Below are 23180 nucleotides of genomic sequence, written 5' to 3'. Positions count from 1 at the left end.
AGTGCACTGGGGAAACTTTTCAATAGTGCGCTAACACACCTTCTACCTCCACTTGCGCAAGAACACTTAAAATCGCCCCTGATAGCCCCACCGTGGATTCCAGCAAAACGGAGTAAAATTCCTGGAATTTATTCGAAAAGTATGGCTTCATCGTAATTATGCTCGAACCGTGGTTTAGCTTGGAATGAAACCGTTTGCGAGCAGTAGCTGCAAAAGGGAGAAACAATTTTCCGTATGATTTCCCTGCCAAGCGAGAGAGAGAGAGAGCCGGTCCCAAGCGCGCACTCGCTATTGCGCCCGGGCATTCGCCCGTTATCGCCCGGTGCCAGCATTTTACCCGAGCAGAGAAACAATTAAATTGCAAACAGAAGAAGAAGGAAAAAATAACGAACTGCGTAAGGAATGTTACAGAGTAATTTTGCTCCACTCCCTCCACCTCCGCTCTCGCCCTACGTTCGGGGAGCGTTTGTGGCGCATGCCACTTCGCTTCCGCATCACCGTCTAATCCGCTCACTCGCACTGCACTTAACAGCTTTAGTGCTTCCTCATCGTATCAGCAGCCGCTTTATTCAATTTCTGTTACTAATGAACAACAATCGCGTGAATAATGATGGACGCGGCCGAGGCTGTTTGCCAGTGCGCTACTGGCGGCCGGTAATTCTGTGCACAACGCTTTCGGCCCCAGGCCGCCGCCACAATGGCTGTGTAAGTGCCGGCGGCGAACGTAACCCATCCGCGCCGGGATGAAATATTGAAATGTTTGGAGAACAATCAGGCGCGGCCGAAGCAGTTTATCCTTGCCAGGAAAGCCAAAAGAACCCCGGCTTTGCGAGCAAGCATCTTTATTTTGATTAATTTTTCCATCGCCTGATACGCATCGCGCCCGGAGCGCACAGGCCCGGGAGCGCAAAGTGGGTGGAAAATACCCTTGCGGTGGCACTGTTTGTCCTTGAGATTTCGTGCGTGTTCGATACGGTATTTGTGCGCTTGTGTGTGTGTGTGTGTCTGTGTGTGTGTATGTGTGTGTGTGATTTGTGTCATGTTTCGCTGGCACTATCTCGGTAGGCCGAAGCATTGACCCACCACCATCGAGACCGTGCCCGGGGCGGTGCGGTGAAGAAAATCTGTCGCCAAAATCGTGTTGGACTCGTTCGTCTCCACGTCTGGAGCCTCGTTCACGGCGACAAAGCAAAGCAGCAGTGGGAAAGCAGAGTGCAAAACAAACAACGAAATAAAACGAAAAAAGGAAGAAAAAAAACAGCAACAAGAAACGCTGGCGACTCTGAAGTCTCTGCATCCGTACCACATTACAGCAAACGAAGCGAAGTCTTTCGCGCCCGGAGAAAACCCACAAACCCGTAACGGGGTCCAATAAACTAACCTCACTTCCCGGAGCGAGACAGCGCGACAGCGTGCGGCGGTATCGTTGCCGAAGCCCAAATTGCTCCCCGGGCGGATTGTGCCTTGGCGACACTGAACCGCCAATATGTCTGCCCTCGAGGAAGGCGCACAACGGGCGTCCTGCGGAAGCAAATGGGGGGGAAGTGTGTGTGTGTGCGGAGTGCGAGCTCGCCCCAAGAGCCGTCTTTAGCTGGCCGAGCCTTTTTCGCAGCCCGCACGTCATCGAACTAGTGGAGCTTGGGCGCGATGGAACGCGATGGAATATAAAATGTATTTTATGATTTTCATCATCAGCCATTTGCTCGTCCCTGCTGGTCGAGAGAGGCTTTGGGGGGAGGGGGTACGAGATAGCTGTGTGGCTGAACGGTAATCGGTCTTCGAGATTCGAGCATTCGAGCTAAAAGGCTGATGCGTTGCGTTGCTAGCACTATTGTCAAGGTTCTTTGACCGGTCCCGGGGTGATTTCGTTCCCAACATTGACCAGTAATGGGCGGCAGAGATGGTTGGGCAATAATAGATTTGCAAATTACAAAGAGAGAGAGAGAGAGAGAGAGAGAGAGAGAGAGAGAGAGAGAAGGATAGAGAACGTTATTAAAGATACGTCCTAGTTGGACATGCAATTCTCACTGATTTAATCTCACTATAATTTTGTGAGCATAAGAGCCTACCATCTTGCTATACTAAAAGAATTGTTTCAAATAACAGTTATCTCTCGGCCATAAGGGGTTTCATTTTTCGCAAATTTCATTTATAACATCCTCTCTATCATATTCAAATACTTCCTTTACGACCGAGCGCAAAACTCCCTTCTGACAAATGGGTACATATCAACACAGCAGCAGCTTTTCCACTGCCAGCCGAAACCATTCACTTTCCGTTACGGTGCGCCGGAGTGCACAATCAAACATAATATTATATCCCGGTTACAGTTGACCTCACGGTGCCTTGCAAACCCGTCCGTCTCGAAGGTAAAGCGAAAAGCGAACAGCAAGCAAACGTAGTCCAGCTGAGCTGAGGTTTCGGCTGAGATAACGTGGACACCGTGGACGCTAAGAAAAATGTCAAGATTTATGAATCATGAGTGCGGTTTAGCTCCGTGAAACTAGCAACAAAAAGAGGACCAAGCTTTCCTTCCAGGAAGAAGCGGGGCATAGGGAAGCCGATCGTAAATAGTGTTCCGCTTCCCGGCATTCGCAGTAGCTCAGTAGGAAACTCAAATATTTTCCATTCCAAGGTATACGGGGCTGCTGCTCAAGCACTGTAACGTCTTCCAAGCGATGGGCTGACGTATGGTGCTAACCGGTGGGCAAAAAGTCAACAACCCATCCGTCATCCGTCGGCCAACCAACCCGCGCCCGAGCTGCAGCTGCTGGTTTTGGTGGATGTGGTGTCAATTGATGCCGTACACTTAGCCGTTCTTGGCCACAAAGTAAGAGGGATGATGTTTTTTTTTTTTTTTTTGGTATTGCTTCTTTTCCTCTCCGTGTGTTTTACACGGGTAAGGGATTCGAGCAGTGTTTTCACTTGGCCAGGATACTCGGGCTTCCCGGGTTGTTTTTTTTTTATACATGACGGTGTTTGTTTTCTTGTCGGCTCGATTTATCCCTCGTCCTGGGACTAACTTGTCACATTTGCCATCCGTCAAACGATGTGTATCGCGCCAGCATGCACGTGTGTGTTTGTGTTCTGTTGATGTCCAATGTGAAACTGTTTGCCATCTTCGAGGGGCATATAAAAAAGGCTTAACTTCCGAGTACCAACGTCCTGCACTGGATGGTTATCCTCCACGTCCTGGGCATGGTTGTTTGATGAGCATAAGAACTATGTCGTAAACGAATTTGTGATTTATTGTCGTTTAAGCTGTTTAAGTCGTGGGCGCGTTATTTGCTTACGGAAGGCTTTGTTTGTTCGCTGAGTTTGAAATCGATTGCTTTTAACGAGAGAGGAATTAAATTGTAATATTTGTAAGCTACTAAAGCATTGCCGCAAAGGGAAGCTACGCTACGAGCCATGCTCAGTATTGCTAACACGAATAACTGAATTAAAAAGGCAAAGCTTTTCATTTCAACAATCGGCATGGTGGGAAGTGATGATGAAAGCCAGATTGATGCTTTAAATGTTCGCGGAAATGCTTCAAATAGATCGTTTTATTTTCAACGCGCAATTAACCTGGTGCTGGCGGTCATGGTGCAATAGAAAATGTGTGCTTTTTTTAATTTCTGCTACCCTTGTTTTGAGAGCGCTTCACAAAATTGTCTGATGGTAATAAGGGTCACCAAAGGCAGCATGTCATTCATCGGCATCCGCTTATTATTATTTACGCACATTCATTCTACTCCAACCTTTCTCTTTTTTTTTTTTTGTTATCGTTTCAAACATATTAAAGGGACGGTGATAGCACAAAAGGGATATTTATGCACTGCTGATGGTGTATGGTCCCGTTTTGGAGGGTTTTTTTTTGCCTTCCTCTCACTGCTTATTCCACACCCGCAAAGGTGACGAGGGATAGACATTAATCATACATTTAATTGAATTTTATGACCGAAATTAATGAAACCGCATTCGAACTTTTGCCCGACCCTCCCACGCGTGACACATTCCGACCGGCAAACGGCAAAGTTGACGAAGAAGATCCTCTGCTCACCCTCGAATTGCCGGTGTACCTGCGTCCAGGAGCTATCACACACAAAAAAAACCCCTACTCCCCTCCCTTATGGAGCTCTCCCCTCAACTCCCTCTCCGTCTCCAAAACCACGCACTAAAGGTTTTTGGCTTTGTAACGAACGTGCCATGACACGGGGATCAGCAGAGCCCAGCTCACATACACACACAAAAAATGCCAGTCGTGAAGGATACGCCGAACCTTTTTCTGCAGGGAACGTAATTTCCTTTCTCCGTTTCGGAGCAAAAATTCTCTCAGCCTCATTTCCGCGGTGCAGAGACGGATGGTGGTGCCGTTTTTGTGGCTTAATAAATCATCCCTCCGCATGCGGCGGCTTGAGTGATGCTTGACGCGCAAAGATAATCTGCAGACCCAGTTTCGAAAGAAAGAGACATTTCGCCTTCGTTCGCACCCACCCACCCGTCCCGTCTCGGCACACAAACGGATACTGCTGCTTTAAAAGGCACGCCCAGCCGTCCCTCCAGTGCTGCACCCGAACGTGAGCATGAAATGAGAAACGGTCGCCATCGTAAAAGAGTTGAAGTGGCTGGCGGAAGTGATCCCTTTCTGCTAAGCCAAGCGGCGTGCGGCGTTAACACATCACTTGTTCCCTTCCCGTGAAACCGGAACCAAAAGTAGCAATGATTATCAATGGCGGTTAGGGAGCGGGGGTGTAGGAGGGTAAAAGCAAAGAGAAAGAGAGAGAGAAATGTAGCAACGAAGTGGGACACCGTGCACACAAAAACAACAAGCCCCCCAACGGTGACAAAATGACAAATTGTCTTTGTAACTTGTAGCGGAATTAAATGAGTGACTGAAGACAACAGCAAAGGCGCACTGTTTGACATGATGTTATCAAGTATCGTACCGGTGTGTGTATGTGTGTGTGTGTGTGTGTATGTGTGTTTTTTATTCTTTTTTTGGCAAAAGCATTGCTTTTACGATGGCGCTATGTTTGATTTTGAAACTGTGGTAAGAAAACGAAGAGTTTTAATCCTTTTTAATGCAGCAATTAAAGCTTAAGAATGATTGAATTACATTTGACTGCATTTTAAGACAAACAAACCAATTCGTTACAACAATATTTACGCTACCTTCATTCATCACACTGATTAGTGTGTGCCGTCCGTCGTGCAGTGTATATAAGCCGTGGGATTTGAAATTGGAAGGTTTTAATTTAGTTGTGCCGTTAAAGCTACATCGCTTTAGTGTAAGTTGAGGGAAGTAAATGTGAATCATACAAAAAATATTATGTCTGATTTAATATTAATATTCTAGGAATGCAATATTTTTTGTTTTGTTACACACTATATTTTTTCACTGCAGTTCAGTAATTTTTGCTGATTTTTTTTGTTCAGCTGAAAGTTCAGTAATCGTTTCACTTGAAGTACTGAACCTTTCAGTATTTTTGTATGCTGACTAAAATGACAGCTCGTTAACTGAAATCACATTAAAGCCTTTTTTATATTACCGATTGTTCAGCAATTGATAACGATTAAAAAGTGGCGAAAAAAAACATTCAATTTTAGGTTTTTATTGATGCTATCCCTCAAATTAAAGACGGCTAGCAGCTCAGTGGTGTGAAGATTTTACATAGCAACACGGTTGCAAATTCATTCGCATTAATCCTTCAAGCCAACATCTCACCTGAAATTTCATCGCGGTGTCTGTAAGCGCCTACCAAACCATGTTTTTGTTCATCTCGACCAAGCGGGCATCGCTTTATGTTTTGTTTTGAGGATGACTGCCTGATAGGTCGATTTGACAGGATGAATTGCTGCGTTTTCAGTAATTTGTTTTACTGATGTCAAGTGAAAAGATAAATTTGACACTTTTTTGCCTGATTTTCAGTAAAATTTGCATAACTGAAATGCATTCAGTAAATTGTTTGTCTGAAAATCAGTAAAAACATGACATTAATGCTGAAATTGTGCAAAACTATATATTACTGAATAGCTTTAAGTAAAAAATATTACTGAAGCAAACTTAGAAAATTTGATGTGTATGGAGTATAAATCGTTAAAGGTTTGAAAAAATAGTGCCACTGAAGCATCCCATTGTAGTTTAAAATTATTGTGTTCAAAAACTCACTGTTAGAAATTTAATTATTAATAGGCTTGGCTCATTAAATATCTATTGAACCTATTGAACAATCGGATGCATATTTGTGGATTGAAAAGCACAGTCTTGACAAGCTGAATACAGTACATCTAGATAATTAACGAAAGCGACCGCATCGAATCAGTTACTCGGTGGAAAAACGTCCATGCAAAACATATTGGATAGTTAGCTCGGTGGAACTAACCGTTCAAGCGAAATTTCCCCAAAAAGTGCCAATTTGCTGATGCGTTCGGTGTAATGTGTGTGTGTGTCCACCTTTTGAAACAAAACTCGCATTGTCAAACGGAACATTGCTACACACCGATGGTAAAGTTTTACTCCGAACTGTGTCGTCGAAATCAGTACCCAGTAGCTAACTCAGCCTTCCAAGTGGCACTCTCGGATGTGTGTAAACGTGTGCGAGTAACCGGCTTGCCGCACACTTGACACACATACACACGCCCAATGGCATGGGAAAATCGGCTGCAGTGAGCACAACAAAAGAGGATCATGCTGGCGCCTCGCTGACCTCCCGGTCTCTGCACGCGCCCGCTCCGGCAATCACACCCAGTCTGCAATGATACCGACCGAGTCGCCCCGAGTCCCCGAAGCCAAGGCAGTGTGCGTAAATAATTCATGAGCAATATTTTTTCATAAGGATCAATATTGTTCTGATTGGATTTTCGAGCTCGCTGTGCGACTGAGCGGAAGAGCGGAAGGGAAGAGAAGTGTCCCGGCAGAGAGGCATGTAGGGGAAGAGTGCGAGTGACAACCGGGCCACTGTTGGAAGCACCGGGACAACCTTGCGCCGAGACCGTCATCATCGAGATTATTTGAGAGTAAATGGAAAGATTCCGGAAATTGACAAAATATTTCCAACCGTTGTTTATTGATTTCGGATCCACCGCGGGGCGAAAGGAATGGCACGATGGGCCACCGGGGCTTTTGGCTTTTGGGGGATTATGAAACGATGTACTTACCGGGATTGGATGCAGATGTGCCGGACGATGTGTGCACGATGGTTACGGCTAGATATCGCTGTCGATGCAAGAGGTGACACGCTAAACGGCACGATATGAATAATTACCGCGTGCGCTTGGCCGCAGCGAGCACGCGGGAATTGACTGATTGGTAAAGATTGCTTCATACACACACAGGGTGGGCTGAGCTTATTGGGAGGGTTGTTTGATTGAATGATTGTTTCGTAGAACGGGCTGGATATATTGCACACGATTGCTGTCTATCGCTGTCGTTCATTGCACGGCACACCGCATGATGCTATGTAAGTGAATTCAATCATCTGCACGCTTTGTTCAATGTTGTCAAATTAGAAGCCAACGTGCAAGAGAATCGAAGCTGGCATTTAATATGCAAAAGTACACGTCCTGTTTGGTTCGCTTTGAATCTGGGCCATCCGTAGATGGACGCAATGAGTAGCTTGGGACTTTTGTTTGCTATCCACTGTGTGTTGGTTGGAAATCGTTGCGTTACAACGTGCTTTTAGCTTTGCCGTATTGTAGCAGCATTAATGCCTACATTACACTGTTTTCCGGGTCAGTATCAAATGTAAACGGGATTGTTCAACCATCGCGAGTGGCATTATTTAACAGACCAGCTCTCACAAATAATGACAGCTGTTAAAACACATCTTGCAAGTTTTTAATAATACTGTTCACACTGAAAATTGAACCAAAATATCACACAAAAAAACCAAACACAAAATATTCACCTCGACAAGCTTCAATCTTGCCCAGCGTGCCTTCAACTCCGTTCCATAAACCGTCGACCGTTTCATCTGACTGACAACTCATCAAAACAGGGTCCCTCTGTTCTGTCCCCCGTGCGATGATGCACCGTTTTGTAAACATCTCCAGAGCACTGCGCCGATCGCTGCGTTCCACGGGCCAATCATATATTGGATGAACGTTTTTGGAGCGTGAAAGCCTGAGCCGTCTCAACTAGGGCATCTTTAGTGGACCTTTGTTTGCTTTGCCGTTCCTGCGATGATCTTCGTGTGCATGTGAGGGGAGGGGGGCGGGGGAAGCTGAATGCCCCATCGGCTGTGCGTGTAAGGGCACACTGATTGGATATGAGTGTGCTAGCCGTGCTTGGCTGATGGCTTCTCAAGCCAACCCCAAGCCAGGACGGTGATGGACGCTTCACTTGCGACGGAAAATTCAAAGCAAACAGAGCTTCAAAGGCGTCCATCTCGGTATGCTTTCCGCAGGCCGGTGATGATGATGATGATGAACCGTTCTGCAAAGGATGCAGAAGAGTCTTTGGAGGAAGTGAAATCATTCCCGCCCGTCGTCGGGAATTCAGTGAGAATGCGCCCCAATGCCGCGTTCCGTGCGTATAATTCTCGGCGGTTGGGGAGGTATACTTCTGGTAGCCTGTTGTTTTGCTACGAAAACAAACCTGCAAAATAATCAATGAAAACCCGTCTCACCTGGGGCGAGCTCGCTGGGATCAGGTTATTGTTTTCCCTTCCTTATTGCGTTTCTGGGAATCTTTTTTTTTTGTTTCACTCCCGATCGGAACGGGAAGAAAGAATTGGTTTGAGATAAATAGGACTAGCATTCTCTGCACAAACACGAACACACATACACACAGATACATACAGCAAAACGAAGTTAAGATACACAGTGCCTACAGCGGTGAATGAAGAATTGGAAAATAAAAGAGATAAGGTATGGATTTTCTTAAAGTCTGTCGGTTGAAATGTTGGCCTGGATGGAAGCCGGAAAAGCAATTTACGCGCTAAATTATAACAAACTTTTCTAAAGCCCTAATCCCTACGCCCTGAGCTGTAGTGATGCGGAAGTCCCTGCGGTGCCTGTCGGCCGGGAGGCTTAGTGCCAGTGAAGTAGAAAGTTGGTACAATCTTGCCAAAACCGACTTCGTGTGAGAACTCGATTTGTAAGATTAGTTTCTGTGTCAACACCTCCGGGAGTCCGGAAGCGTGCTGTACACCTTATAGGGTTTTGCAGTTATAATTGACACGATGGGAAGCGCTCGGGAGTCTTGAGAGTTTTAAACAAGCTTTACGAATTGGATGGTATTTATTTTGACATGTTTTTTTTTCTTTCTTCATTACAATGCTTGTACAGCATTGCAAGCCATTTCTACACTCCTATACTTGCTTTCCCTACACTCGAACAGCAAACATGGCCACCGCAGTGCCCCAAACCTGCCAACCGGTAATGAAACCAGTGTTCACTGCGACACGAACACATTTCATGCACCTGTGGGGTGAAAAAGGGTCTACTTCACCCACCCCGAAAAGGGGTTGATTGGGTCAGCTACACCTTACTACAGCGACTGCACATGGGGGGAAAGCGGGGGTTCCTTTTATTCCCGCCCCAGCACCGTCCCACCACAACACTGTTCCTTTGAAGGCAGCACGGTTGCAGCACGTGGTCGAATTACGCCGAGATCTCGGTGACTGTGTCAGTCATGGAATATTCAAATGCTGAGCGAACGACACAATTAGTTCAACATGGTCTGAATTTTAATGAGTCAAAACGGTGTCACCAGTGTTACCGAGCCCCAGGGACCTTGGGGCTTGCATTAGCAGCGGAAACGGGGGCAGTGGTAGTGGTACTGTAAGAATCTTTCTAGTTTATGCTAGCAAACGAACGGTCCCAATATTCGATGCGCTGGTGTTGGTGTGTAGCATGGTAGAACAAAAGTATCAATTCCACCGGGCTATGTTTACAAAGCATTGTTAATTAACTCCCTTTACCTTTGGGCACGGTTGTTTGGCGGCTCGTATTCACTCCTTTGAAAAGTGTTATTTATTTATCGTTTATTAGCGACGGGATGCATTTGACTCCGGAAAACGGATACATTTTTAAGATAATTGGATCTTTCGAATGGATACTATTTCCCATTTCCTATGTTGTTTTTTCAAAGCATTTGTTACTGTTAATTAAAACAACGAAAAAACTATGTTAAGCTGTGAAAACTCATTTGTAATGAGTTTACAGTTTTTACCAAATGACTTTCTTTATTTGTTACTGCTTCACATACGTTACCTATCTAATGTATTTCGTTATCCGCTTATGACATCAGCCATTGTTATTTAATTTAGCTCAAGTTCTACCTTTGTTACAAAATGATTACCACCACAGCAACGACACCATAAATCACACTGTCATAGACATTCTGACCATAATGGGGCACGATTCGACTGTGTCAAACTTTGGCGCCGGTTAGAATGCAGCTTCAATAGTGAGATTTTTACGCCCGCTGATTGTATTATGCCAGTGACAGTGGCTCATAATCGTCTTAAGTCTGTTTATTATGCGGTGGTTGTTCTGTTGGGCAGCTTGAATTTTTCGCTGACGCAGAGTGACACGAGTACCCTCGCTCCGTATCCCTACGCGAGGTAAGCGTTCTGGGAGCGGGTACTCTGAATGACCCTTCAAAAAATGGAAAATGCTTTCGGACGGCAGATCCGTAACGAAGTACGCGGCCTCCAACATGGGGGCCGGTTCTCTCTTGAGACGGCTTCAGATTGTTTTGTGTTTTGTGCCGGGCGGTAAACCACCGACGGTTGAATAAGAGTTGGCTTTAGGGTAAGCATGTTTTCCGCTTTTGCGAGCGGTTAACATAGCGTACATAAGGGCACGGTTGGAAAATTTGGTAATCAACAAGGTTTTTGTTTGGTTCTGTTTCCGTTGCTTGAAGGGTCGCAATGCAACGAGTTGTATGTATGCACAATATATCCAACGATATACACGGCCAAAGCCAAAAAGTAGGAAAATCAGCTACATTAAATTATATTTGTCATCCTTTGTGTGGAATTCTGCTTTGGAGAGTGTCGTTCAACGTCAAGGGTTTCTTTTTTATTTTCGAAGCGATAGACGAAATATCAACGAAATTTTACTCGTACTTCAACTTTAACAACATGCCTGTCATTGGTTCAAGCCTCGCATTGACCGTTCACCCCATATGTAGGTCTGACTATCCTGCTGTGTAATTCATGAGTTACTGAAAACCAAGCCCAGTAGTGTGGTATTGGCAGGCCTTGACCGACAACGGCTGTTGTGCCAAAGAAGAGGAAGATGAGATGTTTCAATTTCATGACTCACTTAAAGGTACCTCTTCCTGATTGTTTACCTTTACATGGCATTTTCCTGTTTATAATACAAACTACATCGTTTAACTGTATGAACCACGACTAACGTTTGCGCGGTATGTTACTCTTCCTGTAACTAAACTCACTAATGCAATTAAAGTTCACGGAAGTGGTTTGTGAATATTAAATGACGTGCGTTAATCCTCACAAATATAGGTTATCGTTTGTCTTAAAAACCCCCCACCCAAGTTCATCAATTGAAAATTAATCTCTACCAGTGCACGCAAACGTACATAACCTTCTCGATTTTAATCACTGAATCCAACCCAATGCTTCCACAGCTCCGTGCCTCACCAGCTAAGGGGGAAAGTTTTGACCGCTTTCGGCACACAAAAGCATTATCTCAACTCATCGAGCCGATCCCAGAGAAGCGAGATTTCCTCCATCACAGCCCCTTATACGACATGTGTGAAAACCAACAGCTCATCGTAGCTGAATAATTAATTCTTCATTTATTCTCGCCACGTTACTTGTTCGCTTTTCCTGCTTTTAGAAGGCGGCTTGATCAACCCCGCGGCTTATATTTCTCCACCCCCCCTCCCCAATGCGCAACGATTTCCAGCGTGCGGCATGCACTCCATTCCACTATCCATGCATGCAAATTAATCCCTCTCATACTCACACACATATATTGAGAATCTCATCAGAGAGGAAATGGTGGGGTTCACATACATTAAGCTCAATCTTAAGCAGGCATAGTCTTCCGATCGCTTGCGGCACTAAAAACTTGATTGATTAAATGGGACGGAAGCATGCATAGTTAATGGCTGCATGTATGAATAAGACATTAAATGACTAATTATCCAACAGGTATTATTTGTTGGATCGCTGTGTGCGTAACGTGCCTGAGTGCCTTGGTGGTGCACTTTTAGCAAAAGTTTTTGGGTTGCAGCCAACTACGAAAGAAACGGTATTGCTTCTATCCTGAGCAACGCGAAATGAGCATGTCTTCAAAAATACATTCGCAATAGTTCGTATTAAAAGTGAAGTATAATGTTGCGCGACTGGGTCAAACGGTACCGAAACCGTAATGCCATGAAAGGTAATGCAATAAACGACTGTTGCGCGTTGAATAAATAAACGGCTCTGTCCTCGGCCCTCGAGGTATCGGGTCGCACCATTTTGTGCTCATATTCCCCGGCTGGCAGGGGTCATGGAATGGAATAAAATATTTTTATTGCATGCATGATTAAAACCGTCGGTAATGCTACATTAATAATATCACCGTTACAGCGTCAGCAGCATCATTCGCAGCGCAGCGAACGTTAGCGCAGGTAAAAGCCGGTGGGAAAAAGTTTGCCCTTTTTGCCACAGTCCCGCAAGCATTGTCAGCAGAAAGCTCTCCCACCCCTCCTCATTCGGGCATGACTCGGTTTTAGATTGAAAAATCGTGTTCTAACGATGGAAAAATATTTTCCCTCACTTGCTTCCACGCTTTCCGAGCCGACCCCGTATCTTTGGAACGGGGTTTTGCCGCGTTGATTTTGGGGCACAACATTTTCTTTTATTTCTTCCCTCCCTCCCCCCCCCCCCGCCCCACCCATTTTAAACACTCACCGACCCCAACCATCCAGGGGTTTAAATACACGGCCAGGCCACATCATGCGAGGTGGCGAAACTTTCGTCCATCGTTCGCCAATGCCAAACCGAAAACGAACCGGGGACTGGCGGAAAAATAGAGCGAAAAAGTCAAGAAAACGCCCCATTTTCTGGAGACGCTGGTTCTACACGACAAACGGAAGGAGAGAAAGGGCAGCATTTTCATCTCACCCATAGTGCTGTCGGTTCGAAAACTTGTTCGAAACATGCTGCTGGCGTATTATTGTTGGTTCGCCCGGTTTGCTACTCCTGCGGCTGCTGCTTGTTTCGTTCTCGCGACTGTTACAGTCACTCACATTCGATGATTTATGACCGCTTAACGAGTATCACGCACGAGCGAGCACCTCCCTGGCAGCGTCTTTTGGGCCCCCAAACGGCCCCCGTCAAACTTGGCAAGGTTGTGCCTTCGGGTGGAAAGGGGGAAGGGGCCTGCCTAACCCACTAACACATTGACTTGTCCTGACTGGAGCCGCATTTTTCCGCAATTTCCTTCCCGCAGCCGGTTTCGAGCGGCGCGCTGTTTGTGTATTCTCGGTGGTGCAATATTTTTCACACCCATCCCACCGCCTCCCCACCGCAAAGGAAGGTGGAACGAAGCGCGAGAACGGCGGACGGCTCGGGTTCTCGGTGGCTCGGAATGGCATGTCGTACGGACATCCGTGCATGCTTCTCCCAGCATCTCGACCGTTTGACCATGACACTCGATTCTTAATAGTGTTGCTCAGCTTCACCAGCGGATGGCTCTTGCCACCATTGAATATAAAACACACACACACACACACACACACACACACACACACACACACACACACATGTGCAGAAGAGGATTCGCTGAAGGGCACAAAGTCGTTTTCCCGTAAATTGTCTTGGGCACGCGCACACACACACACAGCTGTGCTGTACATCAATTTCGGAAAGTTTTATTTGTTTCTGTGCCACTGGTGCAACGCTGTTGTCCTTTCGATTGGTGCCACTGGGCGGACGGGAAGCGTATCCCGTTCTCGTGCACCCTCCCCACCCTTAGACAGCTACATGTGTTTTGGGGCGAGTCAGTTTACACCATAAACCGGCACAACCACTGCCAGCAGCTTTTGGGGTTAGTAGTTCGGCGAAACTTGCAAACCAACTGCATCCAACTCCCTCCGTTATGGTTGGGGGCCTCTGACCAACTGTCCCACAAGCATTGCTTACATCCAATTTCGAGCGAAGCTGATGGGAACGCTCAAGCAAACAGACGAGCTTGCCATGCTGTTTGCGCAATATGCACGCTACACAGCGCTGCTGGTAGTTTTCGGTATTTAGCTGACGTTGTGGCATTTAAACCAAATATTTGAGAAACATGTAAACTTTCTCGCCTGTGTCTGAACCTGTCTGAAATTGTTTCGCAGTGGAAGCCGATTGTTGCCCCTTCCATTCATCCAATTTGGCATTTATGAAGCTGCCGATTATCTGTCAACATCGATATTCTGTGCTGAACCGTGTACTGGGCATGAGCGTATGAATTTGCCGCGAAGCGCAGCAAGAACATGCAGCAGGCAACGCCGTTCCCTAGACGCCGTTCCGGTTAGCCGCGAAAACTCGCCCGGCGTGCCCAAGTATTTGCGCAACGATTAATCGTGGGAAAAAATGATGAATCATCATATTTCATCTTTTTTGGCGCTTCCGCTGCCATCGTTTAACGATCAAAACTGCCAGTCTTTATCAAGCAACATAGCACCGCCATACACGATTGACTGTTCGGTAGGGCGTTATCCGCCGACGTTCGCTTCCGTCGTTCTATGGAAGCAACCAATTGACCGGTGAGAGGGGTGGAAGGGAATGGTTGGGGTGGTGCTAAACCCCTCAAGGATCCCATTTTCACACAAACGCACACGTAGCACACACACACACACACACCGGCAGAGGCATAGCAGCAGCCTCGTTGCGCATATCTATAGACACAACCCGGCAGCCTATTTACCCGCCAGAACAAACTGCCTGCCACAATTTACGCCTCCGGACGCTAACCAACCATGACGCGTACTTCATTGACGTCCCATTTTGCCGGTGTTTCTTTTCCCTTCCGCGGCCATTCCTTCAAGCTTCGCTTTGATCGCTTTGCCTTGTCATTATTAATTATGAATATACGATTACGTTTGCTTTTATGCTTCGCGAAATATCGCACGCGCGAGACCCTGTCCTTGTCCTTTATCGTCTAAAGACATCGTACGTTGCGGGACGCGCGGCAGGGACTGGGAAAGGAACCACGTCACTACCTGATGGTATTATGGTTTTGCTAGATGCTTTGTGCCGTTGTGTGGGCCACTGACCAAGGTACCATACATCTAGACGATGGTAAGGATGGTTCGTATTCATCATGTAGGGTAGGGCAGTGGTTTTGTGGTTTGTTCGCGTCAATCCAAGTGAATTAGACGGTGTTCTTTGTGTGGAGGAAAAAAAGCGTAGATAACGTTCATGTAAGATTAGGTGACATAGAAACTTTTCAGAAGAAATGCAGCACAATTTGTTAATGAGTTAACAAGCCGAACATTGACTATAGTTTTTTGGGGACGGTGTCGAAGTTCTCCATTCTGGGTAGCATTTTCAATAAAACGGAAACCAAAAAACAAAAACAAATACCACCACCACCAGCTACTGCAGACTCTATCCAAACACACCTTTCCATGTTCGTACGCCATTCGAACGATATGGTGCGAAACGTACCGGAACCAATGTTATCCATCATTCAATAAAATTTTCACACCATTAACGAGTTAAGCATTGGATGTGGCGACTCTTTCCAATCACACACATACACACACACGTATGCCCTACGAAGGCAACAAGTAGCCCATCGGAACGCTGCTAGGTGCCAAACGGCCAACAAACAATGCCGCCCCACATTCGACTTTGTCGAGCGCACGCGAGGAACTTTGACAGCCCGGTCGGCCAACCGATAGGTCCTCGGTAGGTTCAAACAAAATCGATGCTCTTGGGTATGAATTTTCACTCAATCACTCAGCCCGTCAACGTGGATGTGAATGTGTGGCGTTTGTTTTTTTTTTCTTCTCTCCCTCTCCGCATATCTCACTCGACTCGCACACTTGTTGAATAGCATTTTCACCTTACATGTGCCACCCAGCGGTGATGGGCAATTGGTCGACCCTGCTGCGGGCATTGTAAGCGTACAAGAATTGATGATGAAATAGTTTTGTTGTTGTTCGTTAAGGAAAGACAAGGGAGATGAATATGGAATCGTTTTTTATGGCTGATTCCGGTTCCAATTTCAATACGCAGCTCAAATAACTATCTCGGAAACATCAAAGTAAGCACATAGCTGGTGCAATGCATTACAAATATATTACATTAGGTGTTTGGCTTAGGGTGGGCGCCAATGTATCAATACAAATTGTTCAATTCGTGGGGGCTCAAGACTAACTCAAAATGCTTCTAAGCTTGATTTAAAAATCAAATAAAACGTTTCTAGCCTGATCTTCCTCTTCTTCTTCTTCTTTGGCACAACAACAACCGTTGTCGGTCAAGGCCTGCCTGTACCCACTAGTGAAGTGAGCTTGGCTTTCAGTGACTTATTGTTACCATAGCAGGATAGTCTGTCTTACGTACGGAGGCACGGTCTATTCGGGGCTTGAACCCATGACGGGTATGTTGTTAAGTCGTACGATTTTACGACTGTACCACCAGACCGGTTCTAGCCTGATCAGCACCCCATTAAACATTATCAAGTGTGTGTCTAACGCAGCTCAAGCCTCCAGTGATCGATCATTCAAGTAACCATTGATATTATTGAATAATGTTTTATGGGTTTGTAGTGTTTGTTTTTGTTGATGAACTGGTTTGAAATACCCTGTAAACCCATGTGATTGTAAATACCTGTATGAAACTTTCACTACTTTCTTTATGAAGGCAATGGATTAGTTATTTAGAAGTCCAAATGTTACGCGTGTTTTAATTTACTACGAAAAAGTATTCAATCAATCATCACTTTTATATAAAACTTTGAAAAAGCAACAAACAAATCGATTCTTAAAAATCTAACGTACGTATCTTCCATGTAAAAAGTCTGACAACTTCAAAGACGAACATTCTTACCAGCCTCAGCTATCTGCACAAATTACGAAGCAAAGTCATATCCAGTAAAAGCACGTCAATGTAAAAGCTGACTGGTCGTAATCCAACCATGCAAGAAGCACACAGCACACCATCCAGCTCCCGTACAAACTAATTGATAAGACATTAAACCATTCCCGAGAGTGTAATGTTCAAACGAAGCACCCAAACGCACACTCATTCCTGCTCCTCCTGTCCCAAAATTCCGACTCCTGCAGTATGTGCGTGTGAGTGTGTATGATTCGCACAATGCTACGAAACCGGATCCATTCCTAATGAGAATAAATTTGCCTAACAATAGGAGCTGGTTTTGGGGTGTGCTGGTGATATCGTACACCAGAAACCCGGCCCCTTTTCCACTACACAACTCGTGCTTCAACCCTTCTCCACTGTCAGAACACATCCTCCAAGAAATGGGAATGTGTGGCATTAGAAATGCGCGCAACTCGCGTCCCTTAAAACCAGTCGAGCACCAGTGGTTGGGGCGAGTTTTTGAGCTCTGCTTTTCGAATGCTCCCGCTCCATAATCGGTGACTGCTGCCACCGTGGAGGAAGGTGTCACATGTAGAAACATTACCGCAGTAAGCAATATGCAGCCTCCGCTAGAAAACGCTGGAACGTTTCCCTCCCCTAAGCGGATGGGTTTGGGACGTGTTTTTGCTTGCAGTGTGCCACACCCGAACCCGGGCAAATACGTGGGCCAACTTTAGCGGTGCTGGTCCACTCACAAACCGGTCGGTTCATCGAACATGCTCCGAATCGGAAACGGGACCGCTCGGGGAAGCGGAGCGAGTGGAACCGGGAAAGAAATTAACGACTAGTCCGATGGCAGCTGCATGGCACTGTATGCTGCATCCAGCATTTGGGTTTTCTGCCATCCGCGCGCGTTCCGAAGCGCTGATGCATAAATTGGTGGATTATGCATGGAATAAATAATTATCCGCAGCGGCATTGGCATATCCTGCGAGCCCGTTTTTCTGTTAATTCGGCACTGAAACTCCCTCCCCTTTAAAAGAGGGCCAGGGGTGTAATTGTGGGTGAATGCTGGGTGGAAGAATACATGCACACGAGCTTAGATGAAAGATGTGTGCTACTGTGGCCGCCGCGCCAAAAGCATTATTCACATCGTGTACGTGGGTGTGTATGTGTGTGTGAATGTGTGTGTGAATGTGTGTGTGAATTTGTGTGAATGTAATGAAACGAGCATGTTGTTTATGATCCTTTTTTTTTCGTTCCTGGAAACACCAGTATGGCGTGCCAAGCGCGTGCACTAGCAATTTGATTTAATTACCCCGTCTTTCGTCCCTCTCGCTTCGTGTGCCATTTGCGTGCCAGTTCGTTGACCGATGCCCGTTGCCGCCCCAACCCGCCCACCCGGAGTTGGCACGCCAGTTGTACGCCACCAAAAAGTACTCGCCATGATTAACATTGTTGCGGTTCGGAGCTTGGAGGTTGAGTAGGTGCAAATGCATTCGGCCCCCGGGGCATAGGCACTGCGCACTGCGAGCAGCTGGACCCAATTGGGTGCTAATGATCGGTTTGATGCTGGAGGGAGGTTGAAAATTAATTGCGCAAAGGTTGGATGCGTACGTTTGGTTTTACCTGTTGAACTACTTGCTAGCTCGCTTTTGGTTCGCTCTTTGGTTGGAGCCGATCTGTTTGAACGGCATTAATCTGCTCTCAGCGTGTCCGGTGAGGGAAGTCATTCATTTTTACCTCTGTTCAATAATAATTTCACCACACAGCCACGATACTATCGACTGTGTAGCTAACAAATTTCCGCTTTCGATCATCAAACAACTGATACCATTCGCTTTTCCTACATTCCCTTTTTTTCTCGTTCTAGGGGTGGACCTGGCCTAAGATGGGGAGCGTGCTACTCACGGCTGTGTTCATAGCGTTACAATTTGCTACCGGCCTGGCCAACCCTGACTCCAAGCGTTTATATGACGACCTGCTGAGCAACTACAACCGACTGATACGGCCCGTGGGCAACAACTCCGATCGTCTGACAGTCAAGATGGGTCTACGGCTCTCCCAGTTGATTGATGTGGTAAGCACAGCCGGCCGGCGTACACAGCGCCTGGGCCACACCATTTTTGGGGGGGGGGGGATGTTCGTTTTCCTTTCTTCCTTTCTTCCTGCCTGTTTTTTGTTTTGTTGTTTTTTTTCCTCTGTGGCTTTGTTACATTCTACGTGAGAGGAAGCACCAAAAAGGCACCAAGCAATTCTTTCCATCCTAGCGCCACACGTTGGGGTGAGAGAAATGGGCGACAGCACCAATGCTGTGCCACCCGGCCAGTAAATAGAAGCAGAACTCCCTGGAACATGCTGGTGTCCAGTGATTCATCATCATTAGCGAAATTCAGCTTTGCCATCAACTGGATCTCAGCCATCCTGCTCAAGCCAGTTTGCCTCAAACCCCGTGCAGCCCTATGACGAAGGTTTCTGACGGTTCCAGTTTCTCATTGTGTTCTTCTACACACCGTTAGCTGCAATGGTCAACAGATGGTGTTCATACGTGTGTGTGTGTGTGTGTGTGTGTGTGTGTGTGTGTGTGTTTGTGTTAGGTTAGAGACATCCAGTGGGCATGAGACGTGTGCTGCGGATAACCTCAAACTGGACACCATGTTTCACTGCGCCCGTTACTGTTACTGCAACCATGTCAGAGGAGTTCAAGCGAAGCGTGAAGGTTTCGGGATAGCTTTAAAGTTTCTCCACTGTCCATGGTACGCCACCCCACCTCACCATCCGCTATTCTTCGGTTCCGGGTTTCGGTCAGCCATGTGCCGACTAGTAGTGTCTCGCCGCCCGGGGCCATCCCAATCAACCGAGTGCGCTTCCGTACGTTTTCTTCATTAAGTGAAACGAGTAATTAATTAGAGGACGGAAAAGTTTAGTTTTTAAGTACGGACATTAAAAATAATTACACTCCCCTCGAGTGCCTTCGTAGGGATGCTGTCCCAGTGCCGTACCGACCACGTAGTCGGTCAGTTCGAGACAGATATCCGTCCAGCTGTGGCCGTAGCAGATGGATCCTGATATGAGGCTGGTCGCCCAGGAAGACTGTTTTACAGTGTGCTTTCGGGCATATCACGCTGGCGGTCAGCTCGTAAGAGGCAAGTCGCTGGATAGGAGGGGGGGGGCACTGTCTGTTTCCATTGGGAAATCGATCGGAATGTTAATGAGGAAGGAAATTATCTGCATGGTAAACCATCCTGTGTTAATGGCAACCTTTTTAAGTGAAGTTTCGTGTAAAGATTTATATTCAAACACATGCTTTAAGCCCGTTTTTCGTTATGCAAGCTATCCTTTTGTAAAGTGTTGGGAAGTAATTAGGGAATACATTTAAAATGTGTCGGCAAATGCAATGGTCCAATGGTTCAATGACAACGTGCCATAAATTCAACATTGTTAAAATATCAAAATGTCTATCGTGCTGCGTTTGCGGTCGTGACCGAGTGGTCGCAGACAGTCGCCGCCAACGCAAGCACGCTAAAACAAACACACAAAAACTGCTGATTGATAATAAAATTTTCCCTTCCTGTTTTTGGTTGTGCAAGCCGGACAAAAGCAAAACATTCCCTTCCGTTTATGGCCGAGGACGTTTAACGAGATCGCACCGCTTCTTTTTTCTCGCTCGACCATTCTCGCCGCCCTGCGCGTGGGATAGTAAGTAGCCCGGGCAGAGCGAATTGGCCAGCGGTGGCGGTACCCATCCCAGCCCGAAGATCGATGGCAAAGTGTCACCAGCTGCCGAAGGAATAAATTTAAAAACCCAGCAAACCATCGCATCCCCCACTCCCTCCACCGCTGCCGGTTCAATCGGTTCCGGTGCGCTGAAATGATAACTTGGCCACGGGCGCAGTTTATTATTACTGAACCCAGCTGCACAAGAGACAGAGCGCTGAGCCTTTTTTTCTCTCTCTCTCTGCCTTTCCACTTCTCCAGCTCACGTGTCCCATGGCGTGTTGATCGTCGTTATCACACTGGCTGGCAAATGGTTTCGACCGCACAGCCCGGAATCGATTCCGGGGGGTGGGGGGGGGTGAGTCAGAGCAACCTCAAGATGCTCAATAGCTTATAAATTTTTAAAACCATCGTTCGGTGATTTGATTTGCAAATCGATTTGCCAGCATTTTCTTGCGTTTCGTCGCAAACAACAAACGTCGTCGGGCTGGTGGCTGCCGCCCTATTTATCGTACCGTTCGCTTCCAGCGCTTCGTCGCTCCCGGGGGAGTTGTCCCGGGGTCCGGGGTTTAATTTTGCATCACATCGACCTCGAACCACCGGCGGCCTTGCATCTTCGGTGTAATACATCCCACACGGCCGGGGACGAAACATCGATCCCGGCAGAAGGTTATTTGGTCGTTTTCTTCTTCTTCTTCTACTACTACTTCTTCTTCTTCCGTTGACCACATTTGCTGTCCCTCCAGAGAGTAGGGCAGAGTTTCGAGGTTTTGGGTGTGAATCGATTTCGGGCTTCCGTTCCTTGCGGGTACGGTCAACAGATTGCCATTTCCGCGCTGGGATGGCGGCAAAGTGTTCAATAAAAACCGAAAATCTTCCACCGTTTGATAGCGCACTTTGCCGCAACTGGTCGCCGGTTGCTTGCTGGCTCTTTAGGGGCTACATTTCCTTAGGTAGGGCTGGGATCATCCACTGCCCCCCCCCCCCCCCGTTCTCCCTCGAAATAGGACGTTTTGATGTGAATGCATACATAAAAATAATTTACGAGTGGTGAGGATGGCCCTTTCACTGGCCTGCCCTGGTTCCTGGTTCCTGGCCGGTGGGCAGATATGGAATGGAAACGGCGGTGTGTGCTTTCTCGGGTGGATTTTACGATTTGCGTGTATTCCCTTTTTTGTAATGCTTTCTCTAGCTCACTTTCTTTATCTCCCTCTTTCTCTCTCTCTCTCTCTCTCTCTCTCTCTCTCTCTCTCTCTCTCTCTCTCTCTACCACACTCTTTCAGGGATGAAAAGTGCATCTTTGTGTTGTGTTGTTGTACCGTTTGGTAGAAATTATAGATGGCCTACGAAATGTGTGTCTGTAGTATAAAATTGAAACGCTTTTAAACACGCACGTGAAGTAGATTCAATGTTCGATTAAAGTTTAATGTATGTATCTTTCTCTCTCTCTCTCCATCTCCCATACGAGAGAGTGTTGGATAAACTCGCGAAACCCGAAGAGTGTATCCATTTCCTTCCTTCCCTTTTTGTTTTAAAGTGTGCCTTATTTTATGCAAAGATTATCTGCCATTTCCACCACAAAATGGCGGTTACACCTAAGAGCCTGCGGTAGGTGCGTCTGTCTGTTCGTGCCTCAGGCAAGTGGCTTTGAATTTTAAAAATCAATACCACGCCACTAGGCAAAACGCATTTTGCTGGGCAGAGCGGGCGGAAAATGGAACAAAGTATTACAACAATAATCCCATTTCCCTGGTTCAGATAGTACACTGTTACCAAAGTTTGCAAATAAAACTGTCAAACCAACCGAACGGTACAGCCCGGCACCGCACCAGCAGCTATTGTGAATGTTTGTACTTTGCCGATTGAAATTCGCTCCGAACTTTGTTGGAACATAGTTTCGTCGGAATAACAACAGTTCTATTGTTTTATTCATTGCCAGATCTGCATCTGGGGCTTTCACCAGTTCCAACCCCGCCAGGTACCGCGTGCTGTTTTGTTGTCTTCTGCTACCAGGCACAGCCGTCATCAGGGCACAGTTTCTTGGGAAATAAAACGAGAAAATTCCTCCGACACACACACACATACACACGTTCCTTTGTCCATCGACTCGTCGGTCGGTGTCATCACCCACTACGCGGAGGTGAGGAGGATTTCCCTCCCTTCCGAAGCATAACACAGCACAACATCATTCGGACTCGCTCACACTCTCTCTATCTCTCCCTCTATTACTCTTTCTCTCTCTCTATCACTCTTTCTCTCTCGATGTCGTTCAATCTAAAGCTACCCCCAAACGTTCGAATAAATTAAGCCTTTCCTGTCTCGTGCACACGGATCCGCTCACGACTGTGAATCGGTGATTGCTTTCACCCTATATCGATGGGCTCCCTACAGCCGAAGGCTCAAACCGAGAGCTTGCCAGCGGTGCTGCGCCAGCGGTGGGCAGAGCGGAGAGATTGATTTACTGCCTAGCGCTTTGAC

The 23180-nt window shown here is 46.7% G+C and overlaps 1 protein-coding gene across 3 annotated transcripts in view; it reads left to right on the top strand.

Annotated features, from left to right (window-relative positions):
• The window catches only part of LOC121590746 (acetylcholine receptor subunit alpha-like 1), a 62297-nt gene that overhangs the window by 25780 nt on the left and 13337 nt on the right, over positions 1–23180 (top strand). For all 3 annotated transcript variants that reach the window (XM_041910678.1, XM_041910679.1, XM_041910680.1), the window contains exon 3: positions 18859–19065. In XM_041910678.1, the coding sequence (XP_041766612.1) occupies positions 18877–19065 (189 nt within the window). In that variant the 5' untranslated portion in view covers positions 18859–18876. The remainder of the gene's footprint in view (positions 1–18858; positions 19066–23180) is intronic.

This window comes from Anopheles merus, chromosome 2R (genome assembly GCF_017562075.2).
Source record: "Anopheles merus strain MAF chromosome 2R, AmerM5.1, whole genome shotgun sequence".
NCBI classification, from domain to species: Eukaryota; Metazoa; Arthropoda; class Insecta; order Diptera; family Culicidae; genus Anopheles; species Anopheles merus.
The sequence above is the reverse complement of the archived record's forward strand: the minus strand, read 5'-3'. Positions and strand labels throughout refer to the sequence as shown.